Raw genomic sequence first — 27,408 nt, forward strand, 5'->3', positions numbered from 1 at the left:
CCATCAGGCCCTGGGGGAGGACCCAGGAGTCACTGGGGCCTGTGACACTCCCATCAGGCTCCTTTCACACTGGGCCTCGTGGACTCCAGTCCCGACTGGTGCCCCTCCCGTGCCCTCTAACGTGCTCTCCACCCTTCTTCCCTGTGCTAGCCAATGAGGACCCCTGCTGGAAGGTACGTGTCCCCTGGTCTTCACGCCTGGTTGGGGGGGTGGCGGGCATGCTTCCCATACAGTTCAGGTAGGGTCACTCCTGGCAAGGGGCGCGGGACCCCAGCATCCTGCTGCCCTGGAGTGGAGCTGAGGGCCTCGGCCTCCGTCCTCGGTGCTGAGGGCTTCGTACACCACCAGTCCACTTTTCAGCCTGCCCGGCAGAGTTGGACATCACCACAGGGCTCAGCCCGCAGGTTCAAGCAGGAGCCCTCCAGACGCAGGGACACCAGGAGCCACGAAGGCCTGAATGGAAGCAGCTGATGCTGGGTGCCAGTGTGTTCTGTCTGGCCTTGCTGTGTGACCCTGGGCAGAGCTGGTCCTCTCTGGTCCTCATTCCCTACCTCATAAGGGACTGGACTTGGGTCTCAGGGTCTCACCCCACATGCCCACATTTCAATGATCGTGTGAGACCCCAGCCCACCACGCATGCACCACGTCCCCGCTTCCCAGGATGCTGGCTGGTCATGACCTCATTTGTGGGCGCGGCTTCAGAGTTGATTTTCAGTGTCTTTCTTTACTAAGTTTCACATCTGATTGTAAAAGGCATTTCCAGTCCCTACACGCCTGTAACAGTCAAACCACTGGAAAGCACCACGTGCTGAAACTCCGTCAGGCCGCGTTGTTTGCAGCCGTAACCCTGCGGTGTCGCAGATCGCAGCCGTGGCGGGCAGGCGTTGTCTGCAGCCTCCCTGTAGCTGTAGGCCGGCCCGGGCGTGGGGACAGCAGGTGCCTTGAGCCCGAGGCCTGCTGCGCGGAGCCAACACACCTGCAGGGGTGCTGGCTTTGAGGCAGGAGACCCGGATGCTGCTTGTTTCCACGCCTGTGTCCCCTTGGTCATCACCCCTTCTCCTCCCCTCCCGAGCTGCTGAGAACCTGGCGGAAGAGCTGGGCCCCAGGCAGGTCCTGCACCCCACCCCCCAACTCCCAGCCCGGCTGACCCGCCCCCCACCCTCCCGTCTCTTCCAGAACGAGATCACCCACGATGAGCACTGTACTGCCTGCAAGCGAGGGGCCAACCTGCAGCCCTGCGGTACCTGCCCAGGGGCCTACCACCTCAGCTGCCTGGACCCGCCCCTCAAGACAGCACCCAAGGGCGTGTGGGTGTGCCCCAAGTGCCAGCAGAAGGTACAGGAGGCCGTGCTCCTGGGGAGCGGCCGCACCCTCACCCTCACCATCTCCCGGAACCGCGGGGCCCTCCGTCACCGGGCACAGTGTCTGAGGCCACTCACCGTCTCTGCTTCCTGGGTCGTCCCCGCCGTGAGCAGAGACGGGGAAGGCCGTGGAGGGCTGAGGAAGGAGCTGGGTGAAGAGCAGGCTTTTGCGACTTGGGCACAATTGCCGTTTGGCCCCGGATAATCCATTTTGGGGGCCGTCCTGCGCACTGCAGGGTGTTCAGCAGTGTCCCTGGCCTCCACCCACTGGATGCCAACGGCAGCCCCCATCGTGGCCGTCTCAGACACTGCCGCTGAGGACCACGGGTGCGGAGTGAGCAGAGGTTCCCTCTGCTGCTGTCTGACTTGGTGACTCCAGATTTCGCAGGGAAGAACCGAACTAACGACACAAACCACAAAAAACAGTGCCAGTTAGCACGTTTGATCTCACTGATGACAACATGCAAATGAAAAGCTATCAAATTAGCAAAAACGACAGCACTCCCTTCGGGCGATGGTGCGGTGAAGCGGGCACTCGTACATGTTGCCTTAAAGACGTGTACACTTTTTAAACCCGGCGTCTTGCTTTGGGGAATAGAGTCTAAGGAAATAGTTCTATACAGGTAAAGTTCTGTGCAAAAAGAAGCCCCTCAGCCTTTCTTTATAAAAGGGAGAGAAGGAACCAGCCTGGCTGCCCCCCAGGAGTTGGTGGAGTCGATTCCAGCGCTTTGCTCAGTGAGACGTGGTCACTGAAAATGATTTTTTACAAGGATTTTGCGGTTCTTTGGGATGTGTTCATTATTTGGGATTACGTTTAAAAAAAAATAAAAATAGGACTTCCCTGGTGGTCCAGTGGTTAAGACTTCACGCTTCCAGTGCAGGGGGGAGCGCGGGTTCGATCCCTCGTTGGGAAAGATCCCACGTGCCATGTGGTGCGGCCAAAAATAAATAAATAAAACACAGGTTTTATAGCTGCTGTATCGTTTGATCATCCGCTGTCTGAGAAAAAACAGTGTGCGGAATAACAAAAACCTGGGAGAAAATACCTGTGTTTGGCTGGGTGGTGGGGAAGTTATCAGTGTTTTTAAAAGTAGGCTTTTCTACAGAATGTATTACTTGTAAAATCATTGGGGAGTCATCTTTTTTTCAAAAAACATAACTCTCGGGGCTTCCCTGGTGGCGCAGTGGTTGAGAGTCCGCTTGCCAACGCAGGGGACACAGGTTCGTGCCCCAGTCCGGGAAGACCCCACATGCCGCGGAGCGGCTGGGCCCGTGAGCCATGGCCGCTGAGCCTGCGCGTCCGGAGCCTGTTGCTCCGCAACGGGAGAGGCCACAACAGTGAGAGGCCCGCGTACCGCAAAAAAAAACAAAGAAAAAACAAAAATCAAACATAACTCTCGTGATTGCCTGTCACTCTGGGTTTTGTGGGGACCTAGGGAGAGGGTGGATATGACAGCCCAGGGAGCTCTTCCCCCACCCCGGCCCCTACCGCCAGCCCGGGTTACACAGCCAGGGCGTGGCGGGCCCCCAGGCTGTCCGCTGGCTCAGTTCCCCGTCTGCCCTCCAGGCCTTAAAGAAAGACGAAGGTGTGCCCTGGACCGGGATGCTGGCTATTGTGCACTCCTACGTCACCCATAAGACAGGTAAGAAAGACACCCTCGGGAGCTGGGAAAGTGCCCCGATTCCCTTTTGTCCAACCCCGCCCCTAGACCGCTGGACTCACTTTGGGCCCAGCAGAGGCTGTTCTGGGCCAAAGACCCCTGGGACTAGTCCTGTGTGCAGGGCAGTTACTGCGGGGATGGAATTCCAGTCCCCGTGCATCCAGCGAGAGCCACCGGCCCCTGCAGGAGGATGTGGCCAGAATGACCTATAGGCACGGGCCTAGGATTCTTTCTACCTCTCCTGCTCAGCCACGGCCCAGCCCCTGCTTGCCTGCAGTTCCCTGTGGGGCCTGGTCTTCTCTTTCACAGTCAAAGAAGAGGAGAAGCGGAAGCTGCTGCAGAGGGGCAGCGAGCTACAGAGCGAGCGCCGGCAGCTGGAGGAGCGGGACCGGCTCCTGGCCTCGGCAGTGAAGGTGCGCGGGGCGGGGGTGCGGCGCCGGCCCTTAGAACCACAGGGTGTAGAGCCAAAGCGTCGCTGTCTGCTTACTGCGGCCCCAGGAGGAGACAGACTCACCACCAGCCCTTAGCGAGGCAGCCGGTGGATCACCACCAGCCCTTAGCGAGTCAGCAGGTGGAGAAGGCAGCTGTGTGACTCATTCCACAACTAGTTGTCCAGCAGTTGAGCATCTGGCTCTGTTCCTTCTCAGCTCTGTGACCTCAGCAAGGCCCTGACCATCTCTGAACCTCAGTTTCTTCTTGTATAAAGTGAACACAGTGATTTCTTCTCTGTAGAGTGGTGATAAACAAGATGATGATAATGGTGGTGGTGATGATGGTGATGATGGTGGTGGTGGTGATGGTGGTGATGGTGATGATGGAGGTGGTGGTGATGGTGGTGGTGGTGATGATGGTGATGGTGGTGGTGGTGATGATGGTGGTGATGATGATGGAGGTGATGGTGATGATGGAGGTGGTGGTGGTGATGGAAGTGATGGTGGTGGTGGTGGTGGTGGTGATGATGGAGTTGGTGGTGGTGATGGAAGTGATGGTGGTGGTGGTGGTGGTGGTGATGGAGGTGATGGTGATGGTGGTGGTGGTGATGGAGGTGGTGGTGGTGGTGGTGATAATGGTGATGATGGAGGTGATAGTGATGGTGCTGATGGTGGTGGTGATGTTGGTAACAGCAACTGGTAAAACCCTTTAAATGTAGTATCCCGTTTAATCCTCTCCATAACTCTATGAAGAGCCTCTGTGATTATTCTTAGAGTTTGGGACTCAGACTCAAGGAGTTTATTTGCCCAGGCAGCAAATAATTAAAACTCTAACTCGAGGCGTCAGTCCTTAACCACTTCACTGTGTCGCTATGATATATAAAGGCTAGAAAAACCCATGAATACAGCAGGCAAGAGGAAGAGCAGAAAACTGGCCAGCGGCCTGGAGGTCTGCAGGGCTGCACTTGAGCCAGAACAGGCTCGGAGCTTCCTCCGGCAGCAGAGGTCGATGTGGTCGGCTAGGCAGCCTCACAGCCGCGAGGCAGGGCGTTCCCGCACTCCTGCACGAGCACGTCGTTTCCAGCCTGAATGTTTAGAACAGGCTTCTCCTGCGGGCCTGGCTGCCATTTAATTCCATTTCTCGCTTCTGCCTGGTGTGCGCGAGGCCCTCTTCCTGGTTTCTTTCAGCCTCTGCGGTGGAAGGGAGGGGCTTTCCGAGAAAGCGCTGAGGGGTGGCTGCCCCAGGTGGCTTGTGTCACTGAATTCTGAGACCCTTCTCTCTGACACCCTCCCCCCTGACAGAAATGCCTGGAGCTTAAGACGAGCCTGCTGGCCCAGCAGAGGGGCACCCAGTCGTCCCTGGACCGCCTGAGGGCCCTCCTGAGACTGATACAGGGCGAGCAGATGCTCCAGGTCACCATGACGACCACCAGCCCCGCCCCGCTGCTGGCCGGGCCCTGGACCAAGCCCTCAGCAGCGGCCATGCACTCTGCCCTCCAGCACCCCCCGGGGCACAACTGACCCCAAGGGACCCGTCTTCACACCCACGGAAAGTCACTGGGACCCTGTTCGCAAGACCTGAGGGTTCTGTCAGCCTTAATTCATACACACTATGAATTTCAGACAAAAATAAAACCAGACAGAGACAGGAAAGAAGGGAGAAGAAGCTGAGTGAGAGTCCTAGAGCCAGGATGGGTGGGGATGGAGTCCTGCGCCCTCCAGGTCAGATGGGACGCCCGGAAGCCAGGTCGGGGCACAGAGTCAACTCCCTGCTGTTGGGGGGCTGCCCGGGCCTCCGGCTTCTGGACACAGCTGTCTCCTGGGCCTCGTGCCACCCCGCGAGGTGCCCTGTGGGAGGGGAGCTGAGGACACGACGTAGCCAAGTAGTAGAGCTAGTTGGGGCGAGAGGCGGGTAGCAAATCTAGGTAGACTCAGCCGCCCGCCCCCACGGGGCCGTCGGGCTCACGCCAGGCCTTCCAGAACGCCCATCCCTGTTGTCAGTGTTATTAGCGTTCAGAATCGCAGCTGTTTAACTTGAAGGACGCTCCCCAGGGGACGCTGCTGTGGCCCGGCCAGGCCTCCGTCTGCCCCCCGGTCTTGGGGGCGCCCTCGCCGTGCGCCTCCCTCCTCCGCTGACTTTTTGGACTCCTCTTGCCCTCGATGTCTTTTTGTCGTGGAGTTTCTGGGCGAGAGATGGAGCTGCAGCCACTCCAGGGAGGCGTTTGGCAGGTTTTCTATTTTGGGTTGAATCGTTCAACTTAACGACTGAAGCCTTTTCTTTCCTCCTTTTGAAGAGCCGATATAGTATTCCATTCCTCTTTTCTTGCCAGTACAGACACTATGCCAAAAAATAACTTTACATTTTTGTATGGCGTTTTTATTGTGAGATATTTAATGTGAAGGGGACACTCGGTGACTTCTATTCCTGTTCACAGTGGTCTCTGCTGCCAGGATGAACGGAAAACCCCTCGGGCGGGGGAGCTGCCAAACTGGAGGGACCCAGAGGGTTTTTTAAGAAGTGGGGGGAGGGGGAGGAAGAGAGGGCAGTGGCCTCGGGAGACTAAAGGGTCCCTCTTGCTGTCTCCATGAGAGCGAAGGGTGCCCGCCGCCCTGCATCCGGGATGGGCCGTGCGGGCTCGTCACGCCCACTGGCTTCTCCAGTCCCGAGGGACTTAGCACAACAAGATGAGCGTCTGGGAGCCACAGGACTCCCACCCCCAGCACATCACACGGTGCAGAATTGCATTGAACATACGTGTGCGTGTGCACACGTGGCCCCAGACACGCATGCACGCACGCTGCCAGGTGCAGAGCAAGGAGGCTGGCCGGAATCCCGCAGACTGCCATGGTCCCTCCTGTCATTTTCACGACTCCGGGAGAAACTGTGCTGTACGATACAGATCTATTTTAATACACTTAACACTGGGTTGAACAAGATTTTTATATTCTTTTATTGATGAACAAAGTGAACTGTAAGACACACGTCTTATATATTGGTTACCCTAGATGCCAATTACGCATTACCGCGTGGCTTGCGATGTAAATGTCTTCAGGTTCCTTCTTTTGTTGGTTGGTTTTTCTTCTTGGATGGATTGAATTAAATTTTTTTTAAAATGTAACGGGAAGATATGAAAGGTTGGACCCGGGAGGGGTAGCTGCCAATGTGTCTTGAGACTTAGTTTTTTGGACCAAGGAGGACCGTCCAATGGATAGCGGGACTAGAGAAAAAGTGTTTGTCTTAAATATGCCGATGTAGTTTTCCTCTGTACGATGCATTAAACTCGATGGATGGTTTCAAAGCCCTGTGGTTTGTTTCCCTGCCTTCAACAGAGAGGCCTCTGGGAGCCCATGGGGCAGGGAGGTGGGAGTTGGAGAGGTTGAAAATCAGGGTCCTGCCTCCTGATCAGGTCCCCACCCCAAGGGAGGGAGGGAGGGAGAGAGGAGAGAGCTCTGGGGCGCCCTCCACGCACAGATCCCCCAGCCCCGGGAGGTGCAGGCGCACCTGTTGGGGCCAGGATTGATGGTTGCGAGGACCAGAACCCAGGTCAGGTATTGTATGGAGCCCAGGGGCCGTGTCCACACTGGCCCCTCTCAGCATCAATGTGACCGCTTTCTCTTCCTCCCGGGCAGTACCAAGCTCCCACAACCGCCCTGGGGCTTAGTCAAACTGGGAACAGCCCAACTGGGAAGCCGGACCCTCTGCATCCCTGCTCCAGACATTGTGCAGACGCCTCTGGTTGGCCCAGCGGGGAGAGGAGCCCACCACTGGGCCAGCTGTGGCCAGAGAATGGGACTGGATACAAAGTGACTGCCCCCTGGAGCCCCCAGTGGGAGTCCTGTCCCCCCCCGGCCCAGGTAACAGAGTCGGACTGCTCCAGCTTTTCTGCCTGATCACTGAACGCTGTGGACCCCGGGTCTGTGCTCCCTCCAGTCCTGAATTCTCACTGGCCTTGTCCAGCCTCCTGGCTTTCTGTCTCTGTGCCAGCGGCTCCCCGGTCTTCATCTCCAGCCCTGACCTCTGCCATGGACTCGAGCTGCCCACGGCCAGCCCCACTGATGTCAGCAGACATCTCAAACGGCTCGGTCTCCACCAGGCCAACCCCTCTCTCACCTACCCCATCCTGGGGGGATTCAGCCTTCCTAAGATGTGGGCTGGACCTCCACCCCTGGCCGCTGGCCATCTGTCAGCTGTGCCCTCAGAATATTAGCAGGATGTGCCCATGTCTCACCACCCACACCACCACCTGGGTCTCAGCCATCCTCTCCCCTGGATTACCGCATGGTCACCTTCCCCTTCCCCCGGCAGCCAGTGTGACGGCGCCTCTGTTAAACCCCTGCTACCCCTCCTTGCTCAGCAGAAGCTGAAGTGCCCAAGGCCACAGGACCTGCCTCCTCTGACCCCTTCAGCTTCCCTTCCTGCTCTGCTCCACTTTCATGGCTCTGTTCCAGCCACGTGGCCTCCGGGTGCTACTTGGAACCCACTGGGACTGCTCCCACCACAGGGCCTTTGCACATGCTGTGTCCTCACCCGCCTGCTCCTCCCCAGCTGTCTCCCTCACTTGCTTGGGGACATGACCACAGCCCCCTCCCAGTGCAGCTGTCCCCAGGCTCCCTCAACAAGACCTGGCATTTTCTCTCCTTCCCTGCTCTGATTCCTGAGACTTTCATAACCTACTATGAGTCACCTTCGTATGGTTTTGGCCACTTCATGAAGGCAGGCAGTTTGGAGACTGGAGGTCCGAGATCAAGGGGTAGCAGCAGGGCTGGTTCCTTCTGAGGCTGTGGGACAGAATCTGTTTCTGGCTTCTGTAGGCTCATCGCCCCGTCTCTGCTCCACCTGACATGGCCTTCTCCCTGTGTGCACGTCTGTGTTCAAATGTCCCTTTTTCATAAGAACAAGTCAGATAAGGACCCACCTTAATGATCTCACTTAAACTTAGTCATCCTATTTCCAAGTCAGGTCGCATTCACAAACACTGGGGGGTTAGGATTCAACCCATAACAGACACCTTTCCGTAGGGTGTCTGTAAGCAGCTTCCCTGCGGCTTCTGCCCCCCGGGACCACCCAGGGCTGCCCCCCTTGCCTCGTCCGTCCCCACAGAGCCCACAGAGTGGAGAGGCCATGATGTCACCCTGCAGAGGAGCCTGTTCCCTGACGCCCTGCCGTGTGCCCACCCCACCTGGCTTCTTCCTCGGACCTGCTCTGACACGTCAGCCCCTCCCAGGGAACCTGAAGCACAGGGACCTAAAGGGACACACCCAGGTCACACGGCCAGCAGGTGACTTTATCCCAGGTGGTGGTTCCCGGCCACTCTGCCTCTCTGGACACTGGACGCTGGGCACATCGTGGGGCCTTTGTGGCTGGCTGGAGACCACCCCAACCAAGCTGCATGCATGCGCACTCCTGACCCGGCTAGCGGGCCAGTCTGGGGCTGCAGATGGCGACCTGCCCTCTGGGTGACTCCACCGAGGCGTGAGGGGACAGATGAGGGAGGACAGGCTAGCCAAGTGCTACTGACACACACTGCCCTTCCCCACCCTTTCAGCCCAGACTGCGTGTCCCACGGTGGGGGGGGGGGGGCGCAGGGCTTCTTAACTAAACTCTGCTCTGCCCCCAACCCATCTCTCAGACTCCCCCATGGCTCCCCGAGAACAGTGCCTGCAGTTTCTGGGGATGCCGCTGGGTGGTTTCTGGTCCCCACCTCGATGTCCCGCCCTCCCCTGAGCAGCAGCTCTGACTGTGACTGGGGGCTCCCCCAGGGACTCCCAAGGCGTCCTGGGGAGAAGTCTGAGCAGGTGGCTGCCATCTGAGAGTGGTGTGAGACCACCTTCCAGGCCACACCGTCCACACCCTGTCCTGCCTGCTCCGTCCCCTGGGAGGACCCACAGAGCGCTGGGCGCTGGCCGTAGCTGCTGCTGCATCCACTGGCCACCTTCTGCATGACGAGGCCCCAGCACCCATCCCCAAGGACCCCCGGCTTCCGAACAGAACGGAAGGACTCCCACCTACCGGCGGGGCAGCTCCGAACGCGTCCCTATTGTTGTCAGGTGACAGAGATCCACTGGTGCTAGTAGCGGCCCGCAGGTCCCTGCGGGGTGAGAAAACCAGGCTGAGGAAGGCTGGCTCCAGAGGGTGTGTGCAGACGTGCTTCTACCCCCAGTTCCTCCCACACCTGGAGTTAGCTCAGCAGGAGCAGCTGTCCCCACGGCCTCCACTGCTGAGGCTCTGGTGCCATGGAGGCACTGACCGGAAGTGGAGGGGAGGCCCAGCCAGGGATGGGCCACCTCTGGAAGTATGGCTTGCGCCAGCCCCAGAGAATCACTGTGTGCGTCTCTTCCAAATCCTCATTCACTGACTTCATGGTTTTTTTTTTTTTGGCCTCACTGTGTAGTAGGCAGGATCCTAGTTCCCCAACCAGGGATCGACCTGTGCCCCCTGCAGTGGAAGGGCAGAGTCCTAACCACTGGACCACCAGGGAAGTCCATGACTTCATGTTGATAGTTCATAATTGGCCATGGTGGGAGTATTTACACCATGGAAATTGCAAATGCCACAAATCGGGGCTTTACATTCCTAGAGAGCCAGTGGCTAAACATGTAGAAGCAGACTGCTCTCTGTATGCATGTGTGTACACGTGTGCAGATGAGAGAGAAGTCGAGGAGGGTGGGTCCAAAGTAAACTTGTGTCCAGCATTAGCCAAAGTTGATGGGTTTGAAAATGCAACCCTAGATTCCTCACAAAACTTCCAGACAGAAGGAAATTCTCTGGTCTTAGCAGTTCACCAAAAACGTATGTCTCTAAACCGCAACAGTTTCACAAGGAGGCCGATATGTGTCAATTAACACATTTTCCGGCACTGATGTGAATGAGTTTGGCCAAATACTACCAAAATGTAATCTGACCAGTTTTTTGGGGGATCAAGAAAAATTATCCAAAACTTGGAGGTAAGGTATGCCTTTAATGTAATTCTAGGGGAGCAGTTCTCAAACCTGAGTGGGAATCAGAATCATCTGAGGGGCTGGTTGAAACTCAGATTGCCGGGGCCACCCCAGCTATGCTGTTTTGTTAAAGGATGGGCCACACGACCCAAGCCATGCAGGGAGAGAGCTCCCCAGGAATTTCACTGACACCATCAGGAAAGAAGCATCTGGTACTCAAGGTCCACGTAAGCTGGAGTACCTGGGAGCCATCTCTTTTCTTTTTTTTAAACTTACAGAAGTATTTAAAGCCCCAGTTCCCTCTGTATGAGCACCCACCAGCTTCCGCTTACCTGCAACCCTTGGGATGTTTCCAGTATATCCTTTGCAATGTCTGTCAAATTATGTTATTAAACAAGTGGAAAGTATTCTATTTTCTGAAAGAGCATCTTTATATTTGTTAGAATTCACCAGTGAAGCCATCTGGGCCAGGAATTTCATTGTGGGAAGACTTTATTTTTAATTTCAACGTATTTATTATACAAGACTATTCAGATTTTATGTTTCATTTTGTGTCATTTTCAGTTAAGTTGAATTATTCAAGGAATTTTTCATCTCACCTATTTTGAATTTTTGGCATAAAGTTTCTCATAATATTTTAATTATCATTTTACCTTCTGTAGACTCTAAAGTGATCATTGCTTTCTCATTCTTAATTTGTGGTTTATTTTATCTTAATATATCTGGCTAGGGGTTCATGAATTTTATTTATCTTTTCAAAGAAGTAAAGTTTGGCTTTGTTAATTTTCTCTGTAGTTGTCTATTCTTTGTTATTATTTCATTCTTTATCATTTCCTTCCTTCTACTGATTTGTGTATATATGTGTGTGTGTGTGTGTGTGTGTGTGTATACACACACACACACACACACACATATATATATATATATATATATATATATGTAAAATAGGTCCAGTAGGTTGAGGACCCCACGCCTGGATAATCAGCTGTGTCCAAAGGGTGCCGTCATATATATATACAGGCAGACCTTGCCTTATTGCAGTTTGCTTTATTGCACTTCACAGATATTGCATTTTTTTACAAATTGAAGGTTTGTGGCAACCCTGCATCGAGCAAGTCTATCAGCACCATTTTTCCAACAGCATTTGCTCACTTCGTGTCTCTGTGTCACATCTGGTAGTTTTCACAATATTTCAAACTTTTCATTATTATTATATTTGTTACGGTGATCTGTGATCAGTGATCTTTGATGTTACTACTATGACTCACTGAAGGCTCAGATGATGGTTAACACTTTTTAGCAATGAAGTATTTTTTAAATTAAGGTATGTACATTGTTTCATTAGCCATCATGCTATTGCACGCTTAATATACTATAGTACAGTGCAAACACAACTTTTATATGCACTGGGAAACCAAAAAGTTCATGTGACTCACTTTATCGCAGTATTCACTTTTTTGCAGTGGTCTGGAACCAAACCTACAATATTTCCGAAGTCTGCCTGTATGTATAGTTTCTTAAGGTAGAACATTAGTCATTGATTTTAGACTGTTCTTTTTTATTTTTATTTATTTCTAAAATAAGCATTTAGATTTCCCTCTAGGTATTGCTTTATCTCTGTTTCCCAATTGTCGATATTTTGCATTACTGCTCAGTTCAAATTATTTTCTCTCTTCCATTATGATTTCTTCTTTGACACGTGGATTCTTCAGAAATGTGGCTCCTGTTTCTTCCCAAAATTTTTTTCACACATTTAGGTTTTTCCTAGATATGCTTTTTATTACTAATTTGATTTCATTGTTGTCTTCACATGATTTCAGTTCTTTTAAATTTATTGGGACTTGTTTTATGTCCCAGAATCTGGTCTATATTGGTGATTATATCACGTGCAATTGACAAGATTGTATATTCTTCTGTTGGTGAGTGTAGCACTCTATAAATGTCCATTAGGCCAAGGTGGTGGTAGTGTTGTTCAGACTATCTATGACTGTACCAACTTTTTATCTAGTTCATCTTTCAGTTGATGCAATATAGAACTAAAATCTCCAACTACAATTACGGAAATCCCTTAAATCTGTCGTGGGCTTTTTGCTTTATGTATTTAAGTTATGTTATTAGGTACATTCATATTTATGATAGTTATGTCTTCTAAATAAATTGACCATTTTATCATTATAAAAGGTCACCCATGTTTAGTAATATTCTTTGTCTTAAAGCCTATCTATTATTAATATAGACACCCCAGACTTCTGACGCTCACTGTGTGCATGGAATATATTTTTGCATCCCTTTACTTTTGACCTATCTTTAAAGTGCATGTAGTTATGCCCCTTTTTTTTTTTCTATCCATTTGGACAATATCTGCCCCTTAACTGTAGAGTCTAGTACATTAACACTAGAGATAATTTTATCAGCACAGATGGATTTAGGTTTACTGTTTATATTATTTTTTTCCTTTTGTCCCCTGTGGTTTTTTTCCTCCTGTTTATCCTTTCTTGCCTTATTTAAACTTTTCTGAGTATTTTTAAGAAGTCACTTTTAACTTATCTATTTTTAAAGATATATCTCTTTGCATTATTTTTTAGTAGTTGTTCTAGGGATTGTAACATCCTTACCTTTTCAGTTTACTTAGGATTAATATTGTACCACTTCACGTAAAAGGTAGAAACCTTGAAATAATATAAGTCCCTTGCTGCTGTACTCAGTGCTACAGCTGTCATATGTATTACGCCTACATATATTATAAATCCTATCAGACAATATAATATATATTTGCTTCAAACAATCCTGTTTACTTCTTTTAAATTAAGAGGGGAAAGTACTCTTTTGTTTAACCCAGATATTTATTGTTTCCAACATTTTTTTTTAACATCTTTATTGGAGTATAATTGCTTTACAATGGTGTGTTAGTTTCTGCTTCACAACAAAATGAATCAGTTATATATATACATATGTTCCCATATCTCTTCCCGCTTGCGTCTCCCTCCCTCCCACCCTCCCTATCCCACCCCTCCGGGCGGTCACAAAGCACCAAGCCAATATCCCTGTGCCATGCGGCTGCTTCCCACTAGCTATCTACCTTACGCTTGGTAGTGTATATATGTCCATGCCTCTCTCTCGCTTTGTCACAGCTTACCCTTCCCCCTCCCCATATCCTCAAGTCCATTCTCTAGTAGGTCTGTGTCTTTATTCCTGTTTTACCCCTAGGTTCTTCATGACATTTTGTTTTTCTTAAATTCCATATATATGTGTTAGCATACGGTATTTGTCTCTCTCTTTCTGACTTACTTCACTCTCTATGACAGACTCTAGGTCTATCCACCTCATTACAAATAGCTCAATTTCGTTTCTTTTTATGGCTGAGTAATATTCCATTGTATATATGTGCCACATCTTCTTTATTTATTGTTTCCAACATTCTTTATTACCTCCTAAACATCCCCGTTTCAATGTGTTTTCATTTCCATCACCTTGAAGAAATTCCTGCGGCATTTGTTTGTGATGCAGATCTGCCAGTGAAAGAAGTTCCTTGGTTTTCTTTTACTTAAAAAGAGTTTTTATTTAACATTCATTCTTGAAGAGTATTTTTGGCTGATATAGAATTCTATTTTGAAACCTCTCCCCTCCTTTGGCCTTTTTTTTTTTTTTTTAACGGTACGTGGGCCTCTCACTGTTGTGGCCTCTCCCGTTGCAGAGCACAGGCTCAGCGGCCATGGCTCACGGGCCCAGCCGCTCCGCGGCATGTGGGATCTTCCCGGACCGGGGCACGAACCCATGTCCCCTGCATCGGCAGGCGGACTCTCAACCACTGCGCCACCAGGGAAGCCCTCCTTCGGCCTTTTATTGTGCCTTTATTGTATTGGAACAAGATGTTGTTTCACTGTCTTTCGGCCTTAGAGTTTCTGCTGATAGGTCAGCTGACTTCCATCCTTGGTCCTCTGTATGCAATGTCTCCTTGTTCTCTGCATAATTCCCAGAAGTCTCTATATAGTGTGTTTAGGTGTATTGTTCTTTGATTTTTATCTATCTTGGGGTTTGTTGAGATTATTGAATCTGAAAATTTATGTCTTTCACCAAATTGTGGATTTTTTTGGCCATTAATTTTCAAAATTTTTTTGTGCCCTATTCTCTCCCTCCTCTGCCTCTGGAGCTCCAATTATGTGTGCGTGTGAGACATTCTGATATTGTCACACAGGTCCCTAAGGCTCTGATCAGATTCTTTCAATCCTTTTACTTTTTGTTATTCAGACTGGGTAATTTCTATTAGTCTAGATTCCAGATAACTCTATACTATAAACTCCATTCTCCTATTGTATACAAGCAATGGGTTTCTTTTTCTTTTCTTTTTAAAATAATTTTAGATACTGTATTTTGCTCTTATAGAATTTCCCTGTGTTTTTAATGATTTTTATTTTTCACTGAGATTTCCTATCTTTTCATTTACTTTAATCATATTTTCCCTTATATACTTGAGGATGTGTGTAATAGCTACTGTAACATCCTTGACTGCAATTTCTAACACCGGCATCATTTTAAGGTTGAGCTCCGTTGCGTGCTTTAGAGTGGGTTGCATTTTCCTATTTCTTTGTATGATGAAAACTTTTTAATTGTATCTTGGATGTTGTGAATTATATTGTAGAGACCCTGGGTTCTGTTATATTTCTCTGAAGAGTGCTGGTTTTTTTTGCTTTAGCAGGCACTGAACTTGGATGAACTCAAAACTGCAAGCTCTGTCAGTCGGTAGCTCAAACCTCAGTTTATTGTTAGCTGGTGTCTGTCCTGCTTGTGTGGCTCTGGGATCAGGCAGAACTTTGAGCAGAGTTTATGCACAAAGTGTAGGCTCTCCCTGTCTGCTTCTCTCCTGTCTGGAATCCTCTATCCACCTTCTAGGGACTCTGGTTGTCCCAAATTCTGTCCTCTGTTCTTCAAGCCAAAAAGACTGTCATTTTCTCCTGTTGACATAGCCATTCTATCAGAATTGACAGTTTTGGCCTGGCTTGGGTTAAAAGCCACCTAATGTAACCTTAGCCCCTGCCATTCTACAAGTGTGGACTTCCCTCCAGAATCTGTCCTCGTTCATTCTCCAGTGCCTTTCAGTCATTGTTGGTTTTCTCTTTGTTTACTTTTGTTCTTTTGTATTTTGTCTGGAGTTTATAGATGTTGTCTGTGGGAAAGTCAAATCCCAACAGAGTTACTCAGCCATACTGGAAGCAGAACACTTAGATATAGTAAGAATCCTTAGAAAAACTTAGATAGAATGAAACAAACGTTAAAGACCCTTTTGTTCTTCTCCTCCATGAGGAATTTGGTATGTCTCCTTCCTACTCACTTTTAAAAAATTCCTTCTGTATATTCCAAAAGTGTCATATTTTCAATTCATAAACTATATATAGGATTGGGGAGTTTTAACACTTTACATAAGTGATAGCACCCTGTATTTATCATTCTGCAGCTTTTTCCCCTCTCAGCGTAATATTTGGAGGTCTAGCCATGTGGAAACATAGAGATCCAGTTTATCCGTTTCACCTGCAGGACACGATTCAATCACGTGGATGTAACTTTCATTCCTCTGCTATTCCTTCTCCTGATGGACACTCAGGCTGCCCCTAATCATCTGCTCTGACGACAATGCTGCGGAAACGCTCTGTACCTACGTTTTTGGTTATTTCCCTCGACTTACAATTGCCAGATCAGCTTTAACGTCAACAGCTTGCTAAGTTGTGATTGTACCAATTTACATCTCTACGAGCAGTGTAGGAAAGTGCCCGTGCCTCCAAATATTAACAGTGCTTCTCGCTGGGTGGTAAAATGTTAAAGGATGCTCACTTTGTTTGCACTTTCTGTCAGTGAATTTTTTTCCCCCGAGCAATTATTTTTCCGATAACAAAACAGTAAAGCTTTTTGTTATCAAACCAACAGCAGGGTTCGCCCTGCCTCTTCCATCCCGTCCACCCCAGGGGAGGACCCCACCCTCAGGGGCCCACATAGCTCAAGCCTGGGAGCTGCCCGGGACTCTCCTCTGTCTCCCATCTTTCTCCCCGCACCTGCCTGAGTCCTGTGCATACTGCAGTAGCTCTAAAAAGACGTAGTTTGTGCATTTATTTGCTTTTCTTCCCAACTATTCTGCAAGCCCCTTGAAGGCAGGAAGTGTATCCCCCTCACCTCTATAATTGTGAGACTGGCACTGCCTGGCACAAAGCAGAGGCTGAAAAGCACACGGAACCGCAGAGTGGAGGCTGCCCTTCCATTACACAAACAAGAAAAAGCTCAAAGAGCTTACCCCGGCCTCACTCCCACCGTGGAGGACAGAAACCCAAGCTGAGCCTTCCGACTCTGAACTCCCCGCGCTAGGTGACATGACTTGCCTAGGGTCACACAGCTGTGAGTTTGAGCTGTACCGGAAGCGGGGAGCCCACTGCCTGCTCCCCCAGTGACGGCAGGCTGGATCCCTTCAGGGTAGACTGGCCACTTGCTTTGCCTACAGACGTTTCTGTTCTGGGCAGGATTCATTCATTCCTGGTAGATGTCAGCTACAAGTTCTGGGCAGCCAGTCTAATCTCCCAAATCACTTAAAATCTCCGTCATTTCTGCAAAAGTGAATGTTTGGACAATTTCTTTCACACGTCCTGTCAATAGAGACACCCTGGAGCCCTCATTTCTGCATCATGTTTCATTGTTTTAGGCTGATACGCACCGCATGTGTCTCCAACACGTTATCACCGTAATCGCTTTCTTTGGCTGTGGAAATTGTGCTTTGATACAAGGGAAGGGTGACAGGGCCACGCCTGCTGGAGCTAGGATTCCACAATTATCTTTTGTGAAAGGGAGACTGTTATCAAAGCAGCCACAGGAGAACGTCTTGGGGCCACCTCTCGGAGTCAGAAAATTTGAAACATATATTTCACAAATGTGCTTCGCACTGTAAGCCTTTCTGCATAATGCATGAGATTTGATTTAATGTCGTTGTTAATTCTGGTGTTCACAGTGCTGTGCTCTTAGGGGAGCCGTCATTTTTATTTCAGATTTCTTTTTCCTGGCAACAGAACTCTGAGTCTGTTTCAGGGTTGTTCTGAATTGTATGAGAACAAGACACCTTCCTGGGGGCAGGGGAGCAGATGCCAGGCAGGTTTTCCAGAGGCTGGGGCCAGGGGGGACAGGCGGTGGGTTTGCCTCGGGCTCCAAACTGAACCCCTCTGGGCTGGGGGCTGGGCCCCTAGGGCCTGGCTGTGGTTGGCTGGAGCTGGAGGGTGTTTTAAAAAAAGAAAAAAGAATGAAAGAGGAAAAAAAAAAAAAACGCTTTGTAGCAGAATAGAAAAGAAAGGAAACAATCACCACTTTTCAAGTTGTACAAGAGGATGGTTCTGGCCGGCTTAGTGGTGAGAGAGGAAGAGCTGGAAGGAACAGCAAAGACATAAAGAAGATGGACGGAGGGGGAGGGGAGCAAAACCAGAACCAGGAAGCGGGGGGGGGGGGGGGGGGGGTGGGGGGGGTTGCGGAGAGACCGGTGAGGGAGAGGGAGCTGGGAGGAGACGGGCAATACCACTCAGACCAGCAGACAGACTCTGGGTGCCCCCCAGATGCCCAGGACACGGGGCTGAAGAGTTGTGGAGGGGGCGGGGCACACGGAGGGAGGCGTGTGGACAGCCATCCGGGCAACCAAGACATATTTTAAACCCAAAGGTGGGGGCTCCCCTGGAGGCGCAGTGGTTAAGAATCCGCCTGCCAATGCAGGAGACACGGGTTCGAGCCCTGGTCTGGGAAGATCCCACACGCCACGGAGCAGCTAAGCCCGTACACCACAACTACTGAACCTGAGCTCTACAGCCCGTGAGCCACAACTGCTGAGCCCGCGAGCCACAACCACTGAAGCCTGTGCGCCTAGAGCCCGTGCTCCGCAACAAGAGAAGCCACAGCAATGAAGAGTAGCCCCTGCTCGCTACAACTAGAGAAAGCCCACGCGGCAACGAAGACTCAAGGCAGCAGCCAAAAATAAATAATTAATTAATTTAAATAAATAAATAAAAAATTAACCCAAAGATGTAGATGGTTCTAGAACAACCAGGAAACGCCCAAAATATAGTGTGGCAGCAGACAAATCTTTTTTCCCAATTTTATGGAGAAATAATTGACATAAACCACTGTGTAAGTTTAAGGTATACAGCACGATGGTCTGATTTGCGTATATTGTGAAATGACTATCGTCATAGGTTCAGTCGGCAGCCATCAGCTCAGACAGAATAAAAAGAAAAAAATCTTCTCGTGACGAGAACTCCTAGGATCTACTTTCTCAGCAACTTTCTTATGTATCATGCAGCCAGGTTAGCTACAGTCCTCGTGTTGTGCGTTACATCCCTAGTATTATTTATCTTATAACTGAAGTTTGTAACTTCTGACCACTGTCTTCCAGTTCCTATTCCCCCCACCTCTTGTCTCTGGTAACCACAAATCTGATCTCTTTTTCTATGAGTTTGGTGTTTTTTGTTTGTTTTTGTTCCACATATTAAATGAGAACGTATGGTATTTGTCTTTTTCTGCCTGATTTATTTCACTTAGCATAACATCCTCTAGTCCATCCATGTGGTCAAAGATGGTAGGGTTTCCTCGTTTTTTATGTCTGAATAATATTCCATTGCATGTGTAATCACATCTTCTTTGTCCATTCATCCATCGAGAAACACTTAGGTTGTTTCCCAGTCTCGGCTGTTGTAAACACTGGGCAGACAAACCCCTCCGTCCAGCCTCTAGTTGGCTCCATGCTCCTTCCTACCTTCAGCCTTTGCACGTGCCGTTCACTCTCCCTGAGGGGGGAGGGGCTGGTCCCTCTCTTTTTTGCTGAGTGACTGCAGTAGGCAGAATTCTGAGATTCCCAGACCCTGGGGTCCCAGGTATTCACTCAAACACTAATCCAGATACTGCAGTGAAGGGACTTTGCAGATGGAATTCAGTTCCAATGCAGTTGACCTCAAGATATGGAGATTATCTTGGGTGGGCCTGACCTAGTCAGGTGAGCTTCTTTAAAGGGACTGGGGTCTTCCTGGCAACAGAGATTCACAGCATGGGGGCAGGGATTCCAGGCGTGGGAATTTCTCCAGGGAGGGGTCACACGGCAAGGAAAGCAAGCGGCCTTTAGGAACAGAAATAGGCCTCTGGCTGACAGCCAGCAAGGAAACAGGCATCTTGGAACTACAACCACAAAGAACTGAATTTGGCCAACGATCTGAATGAGCAAGGAAGTGGGTTCTTGCCCAGAGCCTCCAGAAAGGAACACAGCCTGGTCAACACCTTGAGTTTAGCCCTGTGAGACCCTGAGCAGAAAATCCAACCCCCGTGCGCCCGGACTTCTGACCTCCAGACACTTTAGAAATAATAAATTCATGCTGTTTTAAGCTCCTAAGTTTGTGTCTATTTGTTACGCAGCACAGGAAACTAATACAGGGACCTCCAGCCCAGGCGTCAGAGCTCAGGTTCCCCTGACGTCTATGACCAGCTCATCCCTGTGCTTGTGAGTTTGTGGTTGTCACAGTTACAGGCCCCTGGAAGGCAGAGGTTATGTGTTGCGGTCACCATGGCAACCCCAGTGCCTAGACCCGGGCTGGATACAGCTGAGTGCCCAATGAATATGTGTTTAATTCACATATTCATCCAACAAATATATAGTGAGTTCCTACTATGGGCTGTTTTTTTGTTTTGTTAAATTTTTTTTAATAAATAAAGGAATTAATATGTTAAAAAAAAAAAAAGGAAGACTCCCTTTCATAGTTTCTGTGAAACTGTTTATACACTAGCTTTTTTTCCATTCCTGAAATACATAACAGAACGGGCAACACTACAAATGAAAAGTAGAAACAAATGTCAAAGGAGAGACAGCTCCAAATGACAACCACAGACCCGACAGCCCGACAGCCTCGTCTCAGAGAACTTTTTACGCCTTGAACGTACACTTCTTGGGGCACACTGGGACCCACCCCCAGGGACGCCACTTCCTGACTGACGCTCCGCCCCCTGCAGCTCCTGCACCTGCACCTGCAGGGGGCCACTCCTCCCTGGCAGCCCATTCCTCCGAGGCAATCATCTTCTTCCTGTTAGGGTAGAAGCGGCCTCCACGCACCTGCCCCGTGTATCTGAGCTCTGGCCTCGGAGTCTTGGAGGAGCCACAAGGTTCTCATCTCCAAGTCGCTGAGGGCACCCACCCCACTGGCAATGGCATCTACAAACCAAGCTTCTCTCTCATGCCAAAGGAGTCCCTTCCATGGTGGGCCTCTTGCAGACTAGTGCTGTGAGAAGCAACACACACGCTTCACCTCATTTAGGCCCCACGACAACCCCGTGCACCAGATACTGTTATTAACCCCATTGGACAGATGAGGAAACAGAGGCCCAGAGAAGGTAAGTCACTCACCTGAGGCCACACAGCTAGCACACAGTGGAGCCAGGATTCAAACCCCGACAGTAGGGTCAGAGCCCATGGCTGGAGTCACTGTGCCCAAGCCCTGCCCATCCCGATCACCCTCCCTGCCCAGGTTCCAGCTCCTCCGATTCCCTGGCCTGTGGGGCGCTCAGGATCCCAGAGAGGCCTCCTGGGGAGGTGTACCTGGCAGCCCTCACCTCCCCTGGCTGGAGCCAGCTCTTACTCACCTTTCTCTCTCAGGTATGTCACTGTGTACCTCAGCACAGGGGGGTGAGTTCACCTTGATTTTTGTCTTTGAGGCTGAGGGGAGAGAAAAGAAAGCAACGGTTTTCACCTGGGTATGATGGGAGATCGTGACAAGCACAGAGCTCTGGTCCTCACCACACCTTTGTGAAAATACAGAACCAAGATGCCGTACAGGGAGAGAGGGATACAGTCTGGACCCTAAGGAAGTAGGTGACCAAAAGAGAGGCAGAAATAATAAAAATGACAGTACGTTGTCTGAGCGTTCCACCAGAAGGATGCATGTGCTATGGGGGAGATCTGGAGTTGGGAAGGGCTCCACATGGGGCAACTTCAGAGCTGGGTTTTGAGGGATGAGTAGGAGCTTGCAGAGGACAAAAGAGGGAAGGGCATTCCAGACAGAAGGAAACATACAAAGGAAGGCCCAGGGGCCTGAGAAGATCTGGCCATGAGAGCAGAACCAGGAGACCTGATCAATCAAAAAAGATGCTTCGGGAATTCCTGGGGGTCCAGTGGTTAGGACTTGGCACTTTCACTGCTGTGGCCCGGGTTCAGTCCCTGGATGGGGAACTAAGATCTTGCAAGCCGTGCGGTGTGGCCGAAGAAAAAAAGATGCTTCGTGAAAACCCAGTATGTTGCCTCAGACAGGCTGTTAACAGTCTCTTATGTTCTCATTTGATACAGAGATTCACATAAGGAAACTTTCAAACACAGGTACTAATATAAAAGAATGACCCTCCCAGCCACATCCCACCACACCCCTCCCCAGCTGGCAGAGTCAGGATCTGAAGCCAGAGCTGCCCACAGTGATCCATTCTACAGACCCCTGGGCTCCCACTAAACACATCTGTTTCTCTTTCCTCATCTGCTGGAAGTCAGATATGCCTGACAGGGATCCTGCTCTGCCACTTTTTTTTTTTTTTGTGGTACGTGGGCCTCTCACTGTTGTGGCCTCTCCCGTTGCGGGGCACAGGCTCCGGACGCGCAGGCTCAGCGGCCATGGCTCACGGGCCCAGCCATTCCGTGGCATGTGGGATCTTCCTGGACCGGCGCACGAACCCGTGTCCCCTGCATCGGCAGGCGCACTCTCAACCACTGAGCCACCAGGGAAGCCCTCTGCCACTTTTTAATTGAGCAGAATATGTTTTGCTGTTCTTTTTTTTTTTAATAGATTTGAACACAATGAAATATCATTTTCTAGTAGTGCTGAGTGTACAATTTCTTTTTTTTTAATTTTTTAAATTTATTTTTGGCTGCGTTGGGTCTTTGTTGCTGCGCATGGGCTTTCTCTAGTTGCGGCGAGTGGGGGCTACTCTTCGTTGCGGTGCGTGGGCTTCTCATTGTGGTGGCTTCTCTAGTTGTGGAGCACGGGCTCTAGGCGCGCAGGCTTCAGTAGTTACGGCACACGGGCTCAGTAGTTAGGGCACGTGGGCTCAGTAGTTGTGGCTCATGGGCTCTAGAGCGCAGGCTCACTAGTTGTGGCGCACAGGCTTAGTTGCTCCACGGCATGTGGGATCTTCCCAGACCAGGGCTCGAACCTGTGTCCCCTGCAGTGGCAGGCGGATTCTTAACCACTGCGCCACCAGGGAAGCCCTGTTTCGCTGTTCTTAGGGTGCGTGTTCTTTAAATGTCAGTTAGGTTAATTTGATTGATTGTGTTTCTAGAGTGTTGGTTTTCTGTCTGCTTGTTCCATCAACTATACAGAGAAGGGTACTGAGGTTTCCCACTAGGATCATGTATCTGTTTTTCCTTTGGTTCTACCAGATTTTGCTGCATGTATTTTAAAGCTGTTACTGGTCCATAAATTCTGAGGGTTATTTCGTCTTCTTTATTATTACAAAATGTCCCTCTTTATCCCGCAGAAATCAGGATACACATCAAAATTGTTGATTGGGCTTCCCTGGTGGCGCAGTGGTTGGGGGTCCGCCTGCCGATGCAGGGGACATGGGTTCGTGCCCCGGTCCGGGAGGATCCCACGTGCCGCGGAGCAGCTGGGCCCGTGAGCCATGGCCGCTGGGCCTGCGCGTCCGGAGCCTGTGCTCCGCAACGGGAGAGGCCACAACAGTGAGAGGCCCGTGTACCACAGAAAAAAAAAAACGAAAAAAAAAAAAGGTTGTTGTTTGACACTGTTAAGTGCTAGGGGAGTTTATGACGCAGCAACAGATCATGGGAAAACATGGTCACAAGTGGACAGAGCCAGGACTCAGACCCTCGCGTCTGAGTCTAGAACCTTCATTCTTGTATATTATCTATTTAAGTTCCACTGTACTTTTGTTAGCCCAAATCAGGGATCAGAGATGGACACTGGGAAAGTCCAGGCGACCAGCTTGAGGTTCCGCAGCTGGGAGGTGGCAGAGTTGGAGGCAAGGCCGGCCATGACCCAGATCTATGCTCCTTCTGTAGCGATTCATCGGCTGGACGTGATATCAGTCCTATTTTCCATTTTACTCTGAAACTTACAGAGCGCCCCAAATCTGGTCCACGTGAATACAATTAAAACTGTATCACCAGTAGTGACAGGCCTTTGCGTGTCCCAATCTCCATGGAAGCTGGGTTTCCTGGTGATTTCTCCTATGCTATCTTCTAGAATTTGTATAGTTCTGAATTTTACCTTTAGGTTTATGGTTTGTTTTGTGTGTTTGTTTGGACGCGCGGCTTTCGGGATCTTAGTTCCCCGACCAGGGATTGAACCCGAGCCTTCAGCAGAAACTGGCTTCACCATCTTGGCTTTAGTAGGTATAGAAGACAATGGATTACCATCTTTATTGCTGTAATGTGTTAAGCATTATACGCTAGCAGTATCTAGTTTAATTGTTTCAGGTGGAAAGCATTCTTTGAGTTTCCATCTTGAATGTGTTTGGACTAAACAAACAATAAACTACTGACGTCTGCAGCAAAAAAAAAAAGTCCTAACCACTGGACGGCCAGGGAAGTCCCTCCTGGTGATTTCACTGAAGCTGCCCGTCCAGGACACCAAACTACGGTCCATTTGGCAAAGGGGCCCTGGGGACCGTCACTGCCTTCACGAGGCCATGCTACCACAGGAATGTGACCTGGACCCTCCCTACCCCTGCCCCAACGTGATTTCCTGTGTGTCCCCTCTGAGAGGGAGGAGGTGGCCTGGGGCCCAAGCAGCGTCCAGGCGGTCTCCCTCTGCACCCCTGGGAGGAAGGGACATGGCAGACGGGTCCTTTTCTCCCAGGACGCTCCAAAGCTGCAGTCTCTCTTTCTCCTCCGTTTCCTTGGGAACCACACAGACTGCACAAGTCCTGGCCCTGTCCTAGGAACTGGGTGACCCTCAGCCTGTCTCTGAGCCTCCCCAGCTTCAGTGTTCCCACATGGAAAGTGGGGATGCTGGCAACCTTCCTCTAGGGAGCTGCAAGTCATAAACAGCGAACGATGGGAAAGGCTTTAAACTGTAAGTCAAAGGCACTAATAACTAAAATCACTGGAATGCCAAGGGCTGGGCGACGTCCCAGGCCAGACACAGGTGGCCCATTTCATGGATGGGGAATTGGGCCCAGTGTGCTGCAGTGACCTACCCAAGGTCACACAGCCAGAGAGCCTGGGTCTATTGATTCTGAAGCCCAGGTTAGTTGCTATAACTAACCTGGGGAGGGGGCTCTACTGAGACCTTCCCAAAGGCTGCACACCCATGAGCTACTGAAAGACCTCTTTGCCTATAGCTTAGTCCACGTTTTGTTTTTGAAAGCAGACTTCCAGAGCAGGAAGGGGCCTGGAGGATCAGGGGCAGACTGAGGTCGCAGAAGGGGAGGGATGTGCCCCCAGACGCAGGGCTCCCAGCTGAGCACGCTCTCCTCTGTCCAAGCACTTAAGGAACCGACATCCAGCTCACTGCAGAATGGGGGCCCTGGCATAAAATCACTGCTTTCAATAGAGCAGAAACCCTCAATTTGGGTTTCTCCTCCCTCCCCAGCCCCTGCTTGCTGGCTGAGAGACAGGCTTGTTCAATGGACTGACAGAGTCAGTGCAGAGAATGGCAATCACCCCAGGAACTCTGGATTAAAAACAGGGTGGGCATCCTGGTTGTGTGGGGATGCCCAGGGCAGGGGTGAATCCTAACACACCACGTCCCTCCTGTGCATCTGTCTCCACGTTTGTGGCCCAGGGCCAGACCCTGAACTGAAGTTCCGAGGTACGCAGTGGGCAGGGGCGCTCTCGGAGACGGAGCGCAAATCACCGTCAGCACAGCTCGCTCTCGGCCAGTCGGCCGCCCCGAGGACACTGGGGATTCTCGGCACATCTTCTTGTTTGTATCCCCCACCTTGCGAGATGCGCTTACAGTAATTCACAGCATGAATTCCTTCTCTGGTTGTGCATGCGAAGAATACAAGTAAGGAGGGACTGTGGTTTTTAGAGACAGTAGGGACAGTGAGGGAGGACCAACAACCTGAAATCTCAGTGGTAACAGGGAGTGTGGGCCAGGCTTGGCTCACTGGCCACCCCAGCTCTTCCCAGCCCTCTGAGACGGTCATTCGTCTCACATCCCCTCCCAGCAGCTCACGTAGACAATCACAGGAAGACCGTGTGCTGAGGACCTACTGTGCGCTGGCCGCGCTCCTAAGCCCACTGGCTTCATCACTGTGCCCCTGTTTGTATAGAGGACAAAACTGAAACTCAGATACAAATTATTTTATCTGAAGTCACACAGCCAGGACTCAAATCAAAATCTGACTCCGAAGCCCTTGTTGTACCTGGAGCAGACCACAGCCCTTCTTTCTGAGTCGGGGGCTTGGTGTGAGATGGGGGTGCTGAGGTCATCTGTGGCGACAAGGCCCAGGAAGTCTGCAATCCCACCTCTGCACAGCTGGCCCTCTCTGGGGGGTGAATGAAGAATAAGAAACTGCTTTGTATCATCAGCTAGACCAGTCCCCAAAACGCTAATGGGATTGGGAGTTCTGGCAAGTCAGGCTGGCTCACATGACCTAGAACCAGAGCCTGGGGAAGCCTGCTCCCTACCTGAGGCCATTCACAAGTGCCAGGAGCTTATGCTCTCTGGACAGACAGACATCCATGCAGGAGACCACAGATGAGTGTATCTCGAGCTGGCAGGGAAAGAGAACAGAAAGTCAGATGCCCATCTTCTCCTTCTTTGCAAAAGTGGGTCCTGGCCCAGCCGAAGACTTCAGCTCTGGGAGAGACACAGAAGCAGAAACAGCCGTGCGGCACTGCTCGTTAATGAACAGCCCAGAGTATCCCTGAATCGGTCACCATCAGATGTTTCCTCCAAACAGGAAAGAAGCAGGGGAGGTGTGGGGAGGGGGACACACACCCACTTCTCCAAAGTGTTTGAAAATTCCACAGTCCTTCTATTTCTTTCTTCTCCCCCGACCCACCCTCTCACCTCTGCATGAAGAAATGAAAAGCACAGGTAAAGGAAACTCCAGAGGTAAACATAAAAGACAGTGTACCTGTATTATTGCTTGCAACTCTATTTCCCCCCGATATAAGAGGCCACTGCATAGAGCAAGAATTGTATATTGGTGCCAGTGGTCATAAAATAAAGATGTAATTTGTATGAAAATAATGGCACAAAGGAGGGGAGAAGGAATGGAGCACAATTTCTTTTGTATCCTACTTAAGTTATTATTCATCAGAACTAGACTGTTATAAATTAAGATGTTAATTCTAATCACTGGGGCAGCACTAAGAATACTAAAAAATATATAGCAAAAGAAACAGGAGAATTAAAATGGCACACTAGAAAGGTAGGAATGGAGGAACTAGAGGAACAAAAAAGACAAGACATAGAGATAAGTAGTAAAATGGCAGATGTAAACCTACCTTACCAGCAAACACATTAAATGTAAATGGGTTAAATACTCTAATCAAAAGGCAAAATGGGGCAAAAACATGATCCAATTTTATGTTGCCTACAAGCAGCACACTTGTCATTAAAAGCCACAGATAGATTGTAAGTAAAAGGATGAAAAAGATACAACATGCCAATAGTAACTAAAAAGAGCTGGAGTGGCTATACTAATATCAGACAAAATAGACTTGAGGTCAAAAATTGTTGTGACAATTTTTAAACGTTATAAAATGGTATTCTAGTGACAATGAATACCATTTTATAAAGGCAAAAAGGGTCAATCAATCAAGAAAACATAAGAATTATAAAAATTTATGCAACTCACAACAGAGCCCCAAAATACCAATATATAAAACAAAAACTGACAGAAATGAAGGGAGAAATAATTTAATAATAACAGTTGGAGACTTTACTCCCCCACTTCCAATAGTGAATAGAACAATTGGTCAGAATGTCAACAAAGAAACAGAAGATTTGAACCACACTGCAAACCAATAAGACCTAACAGACATCTACAGACCACTCCACCCAA

General features: G+C 50.0%; 1 protein-coding gene across 3 annotated transcripts in view; it reads left to right on the plus strand.

Moving 5' to 3' along the window:
- PHF21B (PHD finger protein 21B) overlaps window positions 1–5,763 on the plus strand; it is a 94,192-nt gene extending 88,429 nt beyond the window's left edge. For all 3 annotated transcript variants that reach the window (XM_079935986.1, XM_079935987.1, XM_079935988.1), the window contains exons 9-13: window positions 151–173; window positions 1,177–1,335; window positions 2,929–3,004; window positions 3,332–3,435; window positions 4,756–5,763. In XM_079935986.1, the coding sequence (XP_079792112.1) occupies window positions 151–173; window positions 1,177–1,335; window positions 2,929–3,004; window positions 3,332–3,435; window positions 4,756–4,974 (581 nt within the window). In that variant the 3' untranslated portion in view covers window positions 4,975–5,763. The remainder of the gene's footprint in view (window positions 1–150; window positions 174–1,176; window positions 1,336–2,928; window positions 3,005–3,331; window positions 3,436–4,755) is intronic.
- The last annotated feature ends 21,645 nt before the right edge of the window (window positions 5,764–27,408 follow it).

This window comes from Stenella coeruleoalba, assembly GCF_951394435.1.
Source record: "Stenella coeruleoalba genome assembly, chromosome: 11".
Classification (NCBI taxonomy): Eukaryota; Metazoa; Chordata; class Mammalia; order Artiodactyla; family Delphinidae; genus Stenella; species Stenella coeruleoalba.